The sequence below is a fragment of the Acanthisitta chloris genome, unplaced genomic scaffold (genome assembly GCF_000695815.1).
Source record: "Acanthisitta chloris isolate BGI_N310 unplaced genomic scaffold, ASM69581v1 scaffold18320, whole genome shotgun sequence".
In the NCBI taxonomy this organism is placed as follows: domain Eukaryota; kingdom Metazoa; phylum Chordata; class Aves; order Passeriformes; family Acanthisittidae; genus Acanthisitta; species Acanthisitta chloris.
The window spans coordinates 1-13,060 of NW_008652379.1; the positions used below are offsets into that span (position 1 = coordinate 1).

Below are 13,060 nucleotides of genomic sequence, written 5' to 3' on the forward strand. Positions count from 1 at the left end.
ACCCTGAGGTTATGTTGTAAAAAGTCGTTTACGCTAGTTGTGCCTCTCGCGGTCCTGTGGTTCAAGGCTTTAAGAAACAAACCCCAACGCCTAGAGGTTCCCCGCAGCCGTGCGGGGTGTGCTGGCGCTGGGCGGGAGCAGAGCGAGTCACCTCCTGCCGAGCGAAGTTGTGCTCTGCGCTGAGGTGCTTCGTGGCTTTCTGATGGAATGGTTTGCTCCGTAGTTCGGTGTTACGGCTACATCAACCCCTGCACTGTAAGTGTCAATGAACTGCTGCTGTCCCCTAGCAGAGAAGCAGAGCATGTGTGTGTGTTTTCCAGGTGTGACAGCTTCACGCTCAGCATGGCGAAGGAACAAGTTTCCAAACGTTTATATGTTGGAGGGCTTGGCCCTGCGGTTTCCAAGGCTGAGCTGGAAGAAAGATTTGGCAAGTTTGGGCGTGTTTTGGATGCAGAGATTATTACCAGAAAAGATGATCAGGGTAATAGTTTTGCTTTATTCTTGATAAGTTAATTGCTTGGCAATTTGAAGTATGAAATGGAGTTTTTGTTTCAACTTTAAAGGAAACACTGAAACTGTGTAGAAATTAACTGCATGTTTATCATTGCTCAGGGAACCCTATGAAAACTTTTGCTTACCTCAGTGTCAGCATTTCTGATGAAGATCTTAAAAGGTGTAAGTACATCTCTTTTTTTTTAAGTAATTCATGGTTTTGAGCCAAGTTGCATTACTGGTATTTCACCTAATGTTGTCACATCAGGTTGTGGTCAAGACAGAGCCTATTTCATTCTGTTGTCATTAATTTCATTTTCTTTAATCTGTAATTGTATGGAAGCTGCTTTGCTGGAGTTTTCAGAAATTGATGTAAGCAGTTTGAAAAGAGTTCTTGTGACTGAAATAGGTGATTTGTGAGTGTCATAGAATCACAGACTGGTTTGGGTTGAAAGGACCTTAAAGCTCATCTGGTTCTAACCCCCTGTTGTGGGCAGGGACACCTCCCACCAGCCCAGGTTTCTCCAAGCCCCATCCAGACTGGCCTAGAACACTTCCAGGGATGGGACAGCCATAGCTGCTCTGGGCAACCTGTTACTTTGTTCAACCCTTTTATTAGAAGGTATAGGAAATGTTTGTCAGATGCTTTCATCAGGTCCCTAAAATATGGGAATGAGTTGAGGTGAGAGGAGAGCCAGAAGGAGAGCCCATGTCACACACACTACTGTTACAGCCAAGGAGCATTCCCAAAGTAGCTGGATTACAAAATGACTTGCAGAGTTAGAAAGATACTTGGTAAATATGTAGCAGCAAAATGATATGTGAAGATACCTGTACTCAACAAGAGGGATTGTAATATATCTTTTTATCTAGGGAATGCTGCCATTAGGAGCAGGAGTGCTGAGAGTGACTAAGAGCACACCAAACCCTTGATATTTAGGTTAAGTTCCATACAACACTTTTCCTTCTGGTTTTCAGTACTCTTTAACTGTCCTTTTCAAAGTGCACAAGAAGTGAAGGTGAGGACAGCCTGTCTGACAGCAGTGTAGAAACTTTAAGACATACTTATCTACATTTTCAGATTTGTGTTTAAAACATACCAAACAGACTTGAATGACTCTCTTGAAGTGAGAACTTTGATTTTGGATATAGATCTTCTCATTTAAGATTTGGGTATTAGACCTTACATGTACAAATTTACATCAAGTGAACTGTGAGGTATAAGATCATGCTGAAGAAACCTCAGGCTGTCATAGGAGACATAGTGAAGTCCAGGGTGTGCTTTTTTGATGTAGAAAATACTCATTTCCCTTCTCTTTGTTTTGCAGGCAAGTCAGTTTTAAATAAAACCAAATGGAAAGGGGGAACACTGCAAATCGAGTTGGCCAAGGAAAGCTTTTTGCACAGGTAAAAATCAGTTCTTAACAGTGTATGTTGTTGCTAAAGTTACCCTTTTTCTGCTTGTCTGATAATGTTATGGTTGTGCTTTCATATTCTATACTCTTATGCTTTCAGTATTTATAGCCACTGTTGGACTGTTGATGTATATTTAATACTACAACATGTTTTCCAGCATTAGTCCCTTAAATGCAGATGCTAATTCCCTGAATAGTGGATGGTTGCTGGAGGGGTCACTGCCAGCTATAATTCAGCACAAATTTGGACCTTTTTTTCATGTATGGTATACTTTTTGGTACAGACTTGCCATGGAGAGGGAGGAGGCAAAGCTGCAGAAAGAGAAACCACAGAGAAATGACAAAACACGTGTGTTGGAATCTCTGAAACAGAATGGAGTTGTGGACTTTCACATGAAAGCAGTGCCAGGTACAGAGGTGCCAGACCATAAGGTATGGTGGGGTGCATGTAAGAGAGAATTAAACCAACAGAAACCAGAACTGGGCACAAGCTTATTGCCTCTAAATTTATGCCAAATCTCTATGTGTTGAGTAAAGAAACTTAGTAATTAAGGGTGGCAGTCTAAGTTGTGAGAAGTAGTCTGAAGAAATGCCTTGTGTAGACACGTAGAAGGCTCCTGTCATTCCCTGAAACGTCTGGAAATAATCTTGATCATACTGTCATCTCATGTCATGTTCAATTAGTAAATGCTTTGTTACTCCTGTATGTTGGGAATATCTTCATGTCTCACTTAAAAGCTTGTAAAGAAAATGTGTCTTATTTCTGTACAGCACATACTGTTTTGGTGGCTGAGCTGTCAGGATCTAACCTCTGTGCACATTCAGAGTCAGGGGCTGCACATGCTTACAAAGGGAAGAATCAAATCATTGAACATGCAAATTTAGGTGACAAAAATTAGATTTACTACAAAGTTCTCAAAATTATTTGCTCAGCAGGGAATGATTTTGGAGGGTTTGGTTTTTTTTGGGTTTTTTTTTTTTTGGTTTTTTGTGGGGTTTTTTTTGGTGAGAAAGGGGAAAAGAACAAAGCAAGTGATCCTGTCTGTAGTCACCACTGTTAATTCATAAACCAGGAGCCTTATGTTAAAAATTGTACTTGTAAAGAGATTTGGTTGTTTATTAGCAGGTTGTAGAGGTTTGGTTTTTGTTTCTTTTCTGAGAAGGAGGCTGGCCAAGTTGCACAGGAGGGCTATATCTCAGTAAAGAGAGTAAACAGAACAGAATTAGTCACAGGTGGATCTTTATTAGTGTTCTTGTTATCCAAGAATAAACATCATCTGTTCCAGGGTTACTTCCACCTCTTTTTAAACACTGATTATTTTTCTTTTCTTTTAGAAATGGGTCGTTGGCAAATTTGGCAGAGTTTTGCCTGTCCTGCATCTTAGGAATCAACAAAAAAAGAAAATATCCTTTTCCTATTGTTTGGGCATATGCACTATTCCCTTCCTTCTTTTGTTATATGGAGGAACGCTTGCTTAACAGCCTTAATCTTGATTACTATGTCAGACTTAACTTACTGAATCTCTTGAGAAAATCTTGCTCTACGTTTGTGTGATTTGAATCAGTTTTTATAGTGCAAGTCAGTTGCCTCAAGGCTTATGGTCGCAACATGCAAAAGGACTCTTTGCTGTCCTGTCCCACAGAATCCAGACTGCTTGCTGGGGGAGTCATGTTTTCATTCCTTAACTCAGACTAACATTGTGAAATATGACCCATCAAAATATTGCCATAACCTTAGAAAGCTGGAGCTAGACTTGACACACACAGTTCCTGTGTCTGAGCTCACCTGGCACTTGGGAGGGACGGATGACAGCACAAGCAGGAAGCGTCAAAGAGAGTTCCCTGGAACCAGGAAACCACCTAAAAAGCTGAGGCCACTGGGCATCGAGGCTCAGAATGGAGCAGCAGCTCTCCCCTCTGGGTGTCAGTCACATTCGAAATACGCAGGCTCACCACAGCTCAATCAGAGATCAAAATCCAAACCCAGTGAGAAGTCTGAACTGCCTCCAACAAAGAGTCTTAGTAGTGAAATATCAGGGAGAGTTTTCTTATCAGATCAAAGCAATGTTAATGGATTTGCAGCTCAGAGTGATACAAGTGTTTCTGACAGTGACATTGATTCTGAGGAGGAGATCAGAGCAATGGTAAAGAAAGAGGCAGAGGTACAGAAAGCTGAAAATGTTGAGACTGAAAGTGATCACTTGGAAATTGTTGCAGATAATTTTGAATTAAAATACAATACTCACTGGTCCTTCAGCAATCCAGATGCCTCGGAGAAAGCTATCAAAGGAAGTTCTAGAGAGACTAGAGAATGTGATAATGGTTATGATTCAGCAGATACAGATGAAATTATTGCTGAAAGTAAAACTCCAGATCTCAAGAGCAGGAAAACTGCAATTTGTGAAGATTCTAAACACGTGAAGGTAGAAAATAAAGAACTGTTAACTAATGAAAAATGTGATTTAATAAATGACTCCTCACTGAAAACTTGCAGTTTAAAAGAACACATTAAAAGGAAAGGGAAACATAAAAAATCCCAAATTGCTGTCCTGCAGAGTACAGCAGCTGGCAGTACAACAGACACAGGGGAGAGTGAAAGCTCTTGTTCAGAGGCTGAAGTCAGTTCTGACTATGAGTCCATGATGCAAAACTGTTACCGCTTAGACCTTAGTTTAGATGACTTAAAAGCATTAGCTACTGAAAGCACTGGGACAACAAAGGAATCAGATAGTGCACAAAGCTCTGGTCAGTCCAGTGCTGAAGAAAATCCCAAAGGTAATGTAAATAAATCAAAACTTTCTAAATTTCACCCTGCAATTAAAACAAAAAGCATCTGCCCTGAAGATGTGTTGGCTGATATTTTAGCAGGGGAGGAGAATGCTGATGAGGAAAGCTCCAAGGGACCAAGTAATTCAGGGTTGAAATATCAGCCCTTCAGAGGAATGGGGTCCCTTTGTTGGAATGAGTTATCTAAGGACAGCACTGACTTAAAGGAGAGGTCTTTAACAGTTGAAGCTTGTACGTATTGTGGGGAGGAGTCACCAGAAAAACAACCTAAGAACCATCCGTTGTGTCCACTTGGAGTGAGTAGCAAAAAGCGACAGAAGAAGCCTCATGCACAGCCCGAGGAGCTGTCAGCTGCTGCCTCCTTACCAGCTGGGAGATGTCAGCCTGTTTCCAGGCCACGTTTACAGGGAAAGAACAAAGATGTGACTTCTCTACGAGATGACCGAAGTTCAGAGCGTGGAACTGGTGCTCCCAGTACTGACGAGAGTGACCACAGGAGCAGCGACACAGACAGTGATGCTGCAGGGACCCAGAAGCACATTAAACAGCAACAGAGAAACCCAAAACTGCTTCCCAAAAAATTGAAGAGGAATGTAAGCAATAAAAATCCAGAATGTGAGGGTAATAACTGTGAGAGTGGGAAGAGAAGCTTGGAAGATAAGGAGCTTCATCTTCGTGCTGCTGCTTCAAAGGAGCCCAGTACCACAGAGAAACAGTTGCAGGATAACCAGAGGAGGCTGGCAGCTCTGCAGGAGAGACAGCGAGAGAGGGAACTGCAGAAGAAACTCATTCAAGGAGCTCTTTCAAATGTGGTAAATACACTCATACCTTCTATCTGAATAGTCCACAATACAAGGAAAAGGGAAGTTGATACATACGGAATAAGATACTTTAAAATCATGTTCTGGAATTTCTGGTTACATTGCCAGTATACAGTATATAAAATGTTGCATCCCTAATCCCCTGAGAGTTGCAAAAGGTGTAGTGGATTCCTCCTTTCATGTTGTGGAAAAGTGTTCTAGATACTTATGTATGGCTGCAGCAAACATTTGGTGTGTTTGACTTGACAGTTTCTCTCTCTCTCATAGGACAGACAGCCAGCAGGCAAGCAGAAACACATCATATTTGATTCAGATGTGGAGAATGAAGCTGAAGTAGATGAGCTGTTGAAGAAACATGCAAGTTTGGGAAATAGGCATGGAGAAGTAAGTGTTAGTAGGAAAAAGTCCAGTGTGACTCTGACTTTTCTTCTGAAGACTACCTTTCATAGTGCAGCAACAGGAAAAAGGTAGCTAAGTTTTTTGAATTAGTATGAGTGATTCTTCTTTTTGTGCTAACATCAGGCAGGTTTCAAAGAACTTAACCATGCATCTGAGAAAGCTGGAGAACTTGGAGAATTTGTAAGAAGACTGATACATGTATAAAAGATATTCTAAGTTTAAAAGAATGTTTGTGTAATTAGTTTTGAAATTCCTTTGCTTGTAGCCAAAGGAAAGATATTTGGCTTGAGTAGTATAGATCTACTCTGCTCTTTCCAGCACTGTGGACAAACAATCTGTATTAATGCAGTATAAGGGCCAAAGGTGCTATGTGGGGCTTCTCTTTGCTCCTGTTTAGCAGACTCCTCAGGATCTTGCTGCCATACTTTCAGCACAATTGAATAGTTTTTATTTCTGGAATAGAACTTCTTGTGTGAGCACATTTTTTAGTCACATCTCTGCTAAAGCTTTGAACCATTGGGTTTGCATTTGTTGGGTTTTTGCTGCTTAAATGTGGTAAGGTTAGAACTGTTCTCACTATTCCATTAGCCATTGGTATTTTTAAATTGGTGTCCATTGATATAGTCAGAAAGTTGGATTTTTATGCTTAACTATCTCATGCTGTAAAACCTGAATTACCCTTTACATGGGTATTTGGCTGTGGTAAAATTTAATAGCCATAACTGTAAAGTGGAATTACACAAGTGTGTGTGGAAGGTAAGATTTGAAGCATGTAGATCAGTCAGTGAGATGGTTGTGCCAGAAATCTACTGTTTCAGATAAACTGGAAAACACACAGCAAAGTTGGTACTGATTTATATTTTCAAACTTCTGTAAGCAGCTGCTTTTCTGTTTTTTCTTTTTGTTTAACAAAGGATAAAGCTGCTCCTAAACCTTCAGGCAAACTGTTTGAAAGCAGTGAGGATGAGCAAGGTGATACGGACGATGAGCGATTCAAAATTAAGCCCCAGTTTGAAGGCAAAGCTGGTGAAAAAGTGAGTGAACCTGTTACCGGGATTTAGTTTTCTTCTAAGTCTCCATAACACCACTTCAGAAAAACACAACTTGTAGGATTGCATGCTTGCCCAATGTGGTTTTCATGAAGTGACAAGAGCATTCCATTAAATAAAGGGAGTAACGCGTGGTGGGGAGTGGGAGCAGTTTCTCAGACATTGTCCTCTTTGTATACAAAGAAATACCTGGAAAAGGCATCAAGAGCTAAAGGCTATTAGTGTGTTGCCATAGTTACAGTAAAGAAATTTTTTAAAAGCTGCTGAATGTTGATGATTTCCTTCTCCAGTGCTTAATAGCAGCTGTTTAATTTGTTTAGCTCTTGAGGCTGCAGTCACGATTTGGCGCAGACGAAAGATTCCGCATGGACGCTCGATTCCTTGAGAGTGACAGTGAAGAAGAAGGTAAAGCTGTTCCTGTTAACCTGTTAGTGGTAGTACTGGAGCCATCATGGAACTTTCATTTCTGGATGCTTGAAGCAGCTCCTGAATTGCTTTTGCTTCTTTGGTGATTCCTTAAAGAGAACAACCCAGCTCTGTAGTGGCTGTGCACAGTAAATACTGGTAGCTGTGTTTTCTTCAAGGTGTATGGTGCAAAAGTATTTGTAGCTTCTGAATGAGGGTTATGTGGTTGATAATTCAACATTTGAAAATACTTTTTAATACAGCATGATGTCAGAATGTGTTTATTCACGTTTTTCACAGGGTAAGTGGTGACTTATTAAACTCAGCTTTTTGACCATGACAGTTTATACTGTTTGGTAGTCACCCTGCAATCCATCACTGATTTGGCAGCCTTAGAAAGAAAGGTTTATTTTTTCATTTTGCTTTAACAACAGAAAGCAGAAAAGCTGATAAAGACAAAACCATTTAAATATTTCTCCCCTTGCCTTCCAAAAAAGAAATTTTTAACCAGTTTCCAAGACATTTTTGCTCCTCCCTTCATTGCTTTAATGTGAACTTCTGTAGAACATCTGTCAGTGGCAGAGTAGTTGCACAGTTACGTGATATAAGCAGGGAACAGGTTAAATAACTGATCTGACTTCATGTGAAATAGATGCCTGTGACATTTTTAATCAGAGATTTTCTACAGTGCAAGGGAGAAAGTAGCTTTAAGATCAAGGAGGTGATGTGTTGATAGATATGAGATCTCCTAGTACTGTAGTCATGTTATGCATAGAATGTTAAGGGGTTGGAATGGACTTTAGAGATCATGCAGTCCCATCCCTCCCACCAGAGCAGGTTGTTCAAGGCTTTAGCCAACCTGGCTGTGAACATTGCCAGGGTTGGGGCAGCCACAGCCTCCCTGGGCAACCTGTGCCAGTGTCTCACCACCTTCACGTTGAAAAATTTCTTTCTAATTCCTAATCTAAATTTCCCTCTTTCAATTTATCCCCATTACTCCTTGTCCTGTCACTCCAGTTCCTAACAAAGAGTCCCTCTCCAGCTTCTCTGTAGCCCTTTCAGATTCTGGAAGGTGCTGCAGTCCTCTTACCAGCTTTGTGGCCTCCTCTGGACTTGCTCCAACAGTTCCATGTACTTCTTATGCTGTGAACACTGGAACTATGTGCACTATTCCAGATAGGGCCTCACAAGAGCAGAGTAGAGGGGCAGAATCACCTCCTTCACCTGCTGCCCACATTCCTGTGGATGCAGCCCAGGATTGGGTTGGCTTTCTGGCATCAAGTATTACAGGCTTAGGCAGGTCATGGCAGGGAAAATACATTATATTTTTCTCTTAGCAGAGACAAACAGCTTGAAGGCAGAGGAGGAAGAAGAGTTTGCTGCAGAGAAAAAGAAAAATCTGGAAATACTGGGAAGCCTCATGAATATCAACCTGGAACAGCCTAAGCCAACTAAAACAACGTCAAGTGCGAAGAAATTCAAGTATGGATCACTGGTTATCAGTAAAGAAGGAGTTTTAGGAAGGGACACTTGTTTCCCTTTTGAAGTCAGCCTTCAATGCAGTTTCCCAGCTTGTGTCCCCCAATAGATTATCCATTGTCATTATTCTAGGGAAAAAAGTATCAGATGCCTCCTTGAGTTTCTTCAAGTAGAATTTGAATTATTGGATTGTTGGATATGAAAATTAGTGTTTTAATGAGTCTTTGCCTGTATAAGATATATTTCTGTTCTCTGTGGAGACAAACTCAAGGTAGGTAAACAACATATGAGTTAGGCAGGAGGTCAGTGAGTTAAACTCCAACTTCCATAGCAGGTTTTCACTGTTTCACTGGGTTTTTCACTGTTTACCTGTATTCCTGCTTTTGAGAAATTTCTTTATTAGCTTAGGAATTAGTTACATGTTGCTGTAGGGTGTACTCCAGCCTTCATTAAAGGACGATGGAAAGGAGCCTTGGAAATGTCCTGTTGGAAGTATGCTGCCACTTAACTGTGCATTTGAACAGAAATTGGTCTGTGGGCTGTATTGGTGGAAGTTAGTGTTAGGGGCAATGCAGGAGTGTGCAATTAGTACATTTTTACTACCAGTCACCATTGCACTTGCATGTTTGCTGCTGACTGCTAAATACCACTGTGACTGCTGCACAGTCACATTGGATTCTGACTTCTGTACAAATTTTCATGTATTTTCTGAAGATGAAGCAGGTGGAGAAATAATCTGTGCAACCCCAGAGCGATTCATTTGTGCTGTAAGCATTGATTTAGGGAGAGGAGGGCAAATAAGTCATAGAATCTCAGAATTTAGGGGTTGGAATGGACCTTACAGATCATCTAGTCCCAACCCCCTGCCCTGGACAGGGACACCTCACTAGGTCAGGTTACTCCAGGCCTCATCCAGCCTTGAACACTGCCAGGGTTGGGGCAGCCACAGCCTCCCTGGGCAACCTGTGCCAGTGCCTCACCACCCTTACAGTAAAAACCTGTTCTCACATCCAACCTAGACATTCCCTCCTTCAGTTTGAACCCATTACCCCTTGTCCTATCACTGCAGTTCCTAACACAGAGTCCCTCTCCAGCTCCCTTGTAGCCCCTTCAGATACTGAAAAGTTGCTCTGAGGTCTCCACGCAGTCTTCTCTTCTCCAGGCTGAACAGCCTATTCTTCCTCAGCCTGTCTTCTTAGGGGAGATGCTCCAGTCCTCTTAGCAACTTCGTGGCCTCCTCTGGCCTTGCTCCAACAGTTCCATGTCCTCCTTACGTTGAAAGTGGTTACCTTCTTGCATTGCTGTAATGCAGCATGGGCTTTGCTAACTAGGATTGGGGGTCAGTCTAAACCTTAGACTGCATTAGCTGCAAGGCCCTGAAATGTTTTAAGTTTTGAAAGATGGGCATAGTGCATTCTTGCTTGTTGATCTTGGTTTTTTTCTTCCCTTGGACTGTTTGAATTTATGCAATGTTTGGTACTAATAGAAATAGATTTATGGACAACTGTATTTATATAGCTCCTCAAATGATGAACAGCTTCAGCTATAAACTTACTGCATGACACAAATTAGGGCTGTGTTTTATATGAAATATTACAATTGGATTGAATCCACTTCTGTTTAAAATTGTTTCTGACACAGACACTGACCAGCAGGCACTTCCTAAATGCCAGTGATATTTTGGATTGATTTGGAGTTTTCTTTGGTAAAGAAGCCAATGTGAATTTGAATCTGACTGTAAAGGTTTGGGGGTAGCTTTCAGTTGAGAATTTAGAATGTCTCATGGTTTTCCCTTTCCTTTCTGTTTTTATAGAGACATTAATGCTCTTCGCTATGACCCCACAAGACAGGACCATGCCATTTTTGAAAGGAAACCAAGTGCTGCAGAAAAACAGAGGTAGCATTACAGCTTGGTAACTATAGTTGTGGTGTTTCTTCCTGTAAAAAGATTGTAGTGGAAGACTGAGTGGGAAACTATGCAGACTGCTCTGGTTTTTCTTTTTCTGGTTTTCTCCGTGATTGCTAAAATCAAGATGTAATAGGAATTGTGATCACTAAAACCAGCATGTAATGTCATCTTTTCTTTTCAGTCCCTCTATTCTCTGCTTGCCATTTTCTGTCCTTCTTTCTCACCTTCTGTGAGAAGTGTCAAGTCATGGACTTGAAGATTTCCAAATCTGTGAGAAAAGCGTATTAGCTCTTAACACTTCTTTTGCCAGAAAACAAATCTGTGCTAAATCTCTTAATTTATATGCTATCACATATGAAGTGAAAAGTCACTTAAGGATGTGGTTTATTATACATTAGACTTGTTCCTGCCTTTAGAATCAAACCTTAGCTGTTTCCCCACTGCTTACCCTCAAGGAGGGGTAAATTACAGGAGGTAAAAAGAAACAGGTGAGAAGTCTAAAACCAAAGGATAGTTGTGCTGCCCTATAAACCTGTTTCTGGCAACAGAAATATCCTATTGCCAGAACCTGAAATTGCTAAGATAGAGTAAAAAGAAAAAAACAAAGCAACACAAACCTAAAGATTAAAAGTGAACTACTCATTAATGTGCATAGAAAGGCATTAAGAGCAAGGTGGCCTGTTGGGGAGACTTTCTTTTAGAAATGGGTATGCTGTGTTGCTATCCTTTAACCATCTCATTGCAGTAAAGCTAAAAAGAAGAAGAAGGAAGAGAATGAGAAAGTGCCTCAAGTGTCTGAAGAAACTTATTATGACATTGCTGGTGATTTAAAAGAGTTATTTGAATCTTCAAAGAGCAAATCAGAAAACAAAGAAGAAATACCCTGGGACAAAGATGATGTGGAGGACTCTGCTTCACCTGATCATTTGGGACCTAAGTCTGGGAGTAACATAGCTGAGGAGTCAAGTGGTTTCAAGTTTTCCTTCTTTGGAGACATGGAGGAGTCAGGCAGAAAAGAAGGTAACAGCAGAACATATGTAATAGTGCAGTTTCTAGTGAGTAGCTTATGTCAGGCACTGTAGAGTAATGTGGTGTATAGACATTAAAATCCAGGGGATTTTTAGAGGCAGAAGTCAGTAACTAGGCAGAATCATGATACATGCCAAGAGTGTTGTGGTTTAATCAGAGTTTACTCCTGCTTGCATCCCAGGGGTTTCCAAAGGGATGTTTTGAGAAGGAAAGACTTATTTAATTGGTTGTTTGAACAGTGATGGAAAAACCTGTTGTCATCCACCAGCTTGCTCAGACATAGAAAGAGGTGATACACAAGTCAAATCAAGTTTCATATAACCCCACAAGATTTTAAATAAAATATGTTAATGTAGTATTATGAGCCAAAGAAAATCTAAGAGTTGACCCCAAGAATGTTCAAGAACATTTTGTTATTTACATGATTTTATTATTGTACCTTGAGAAAGCTGAAGCTGAATGACACGTGACTATTGGGGTGTCCTAACCCAAGATAAATCTAAGTGCTACAAGATCAAGATTAAAAAATATTAAATCAAGGTAATGTAGAAATAAAAAAAACTGTGTGAACTGAAATATATTTTAAAAAAAAAAAGCCCACCTCGAAGCAACAAGCCCTGCATTTCTGCTGACTTCAGAAAGTGTTCAGTGTCTCCTGAGTGCAGTCATAAAGGTTCCAGAATATGTGAGAGATTTCTAGAACCAAGTAGAAAACACCTGAGCAGAGATGTAGTTCAGGAAACTTGGGAGGGGAGGTTTCTGTCCTCAAACCTGTCTTTTCCAGCATCACTATTTGACTTGGAAGTAGTGATTTTTACTGGCAAATAGAGAAATAATCTCTTTGTTTTCCAATTGTGATATTATTGCAGAGCCCTATGTGCTTGAATCAATCAAACCTGCAAAAGTCGCATGGCTAGAAGATCCAGGTTTCCAGGACAGCAGTTCTGAGGGTGATGATGAGCCAGAGGCATCAGAAACTGAAAAGGACCAAGAAATGCAAGTTATATTTGTATTTGTTGTCTACTTGGTTGTAATGGTTTGATACTATGAGAATATTAATAGTAACACTCAGGTCATGGGAAAATGACATCTTCATTCACACCTCTGAACAGTGGAAGTCATCTTAGAAAACCATTTCTTGCTGCATAGTGTAATAGCTAAAACTCCCAATAGCCCATTGATTTGAAGTTGAAAGTGGAAGCTGAGTTTCTCATTAAACACATGAGAAATTAATGGGGTCGTTTTGGTTTGGGCAAACCAAAGCCAATTTCGGTT

The 13,060-nt window shown here is 40.7% G+C and overlaps 1 protein-coding gene across 1 annotated transcript in view; it reads left to right on the plus strand.

Moving 5' to 3' along the window:
* Positions 1 to 342: 342 nt before the first annotated feature.
* NOL8 (nucleolar protein 8) overlaps positions 343 to 13,060 on the plus strand; it is a gene marked incomplete at its 3' end in the record, with an annotated part of 14,290 nt that continues 1,572 nt past the window's right edge. Inside the window, exons 1-13 of the mRNA XM_009077185.1 lie at positions 343 to 481; positions 613 to 675; positions 1,821 to 1,899; positions 2,192 to 2,339; positions 3,243 to 3,311; positions 3,605 to 5,506; positions 5,783 to 5,899; positions 6,829 to 6,948; positions 7,284 to 7,368; positions 8,709 to 8,850; positions 10,661 to 10,744; positions 11,502 to 11,776; positions 12,655 to 12,781. Coding sequence (XP_009075433.1) covers positions 343 to 481; positions 613 to 675; positions 1,821 to 1,899; positions 2,192 to 2,339; positions 3,243 to 3,311; positions 3,605 to 5,506; positions 5,783 to 5,899; positions 6,829 to 6,948; positions 7,284 to 7,368; positions 8,709 to 8,850; positions 10,661 to 10,744; positions 11,502 to 11,776; positions 12,655 to 12,781 — 3,350 coding nt within the window. The remainder of the gene's footprint in view (positions 482 to 612; positions 676 to 1,820; positions 1,900 to 2,191; positions 2,340 to 3,242; positions 3,312 to 3,604; positions 5,507 to 5,782; positions 5,900 to 6,828; positions 6,949 to 7,283; positions 7,369 to 8,708; positions 8,851 to 10,660; positions 10,745 to 11,501; positions 11,777 to 12,654; positions 12,782 to 13,060) is intronic.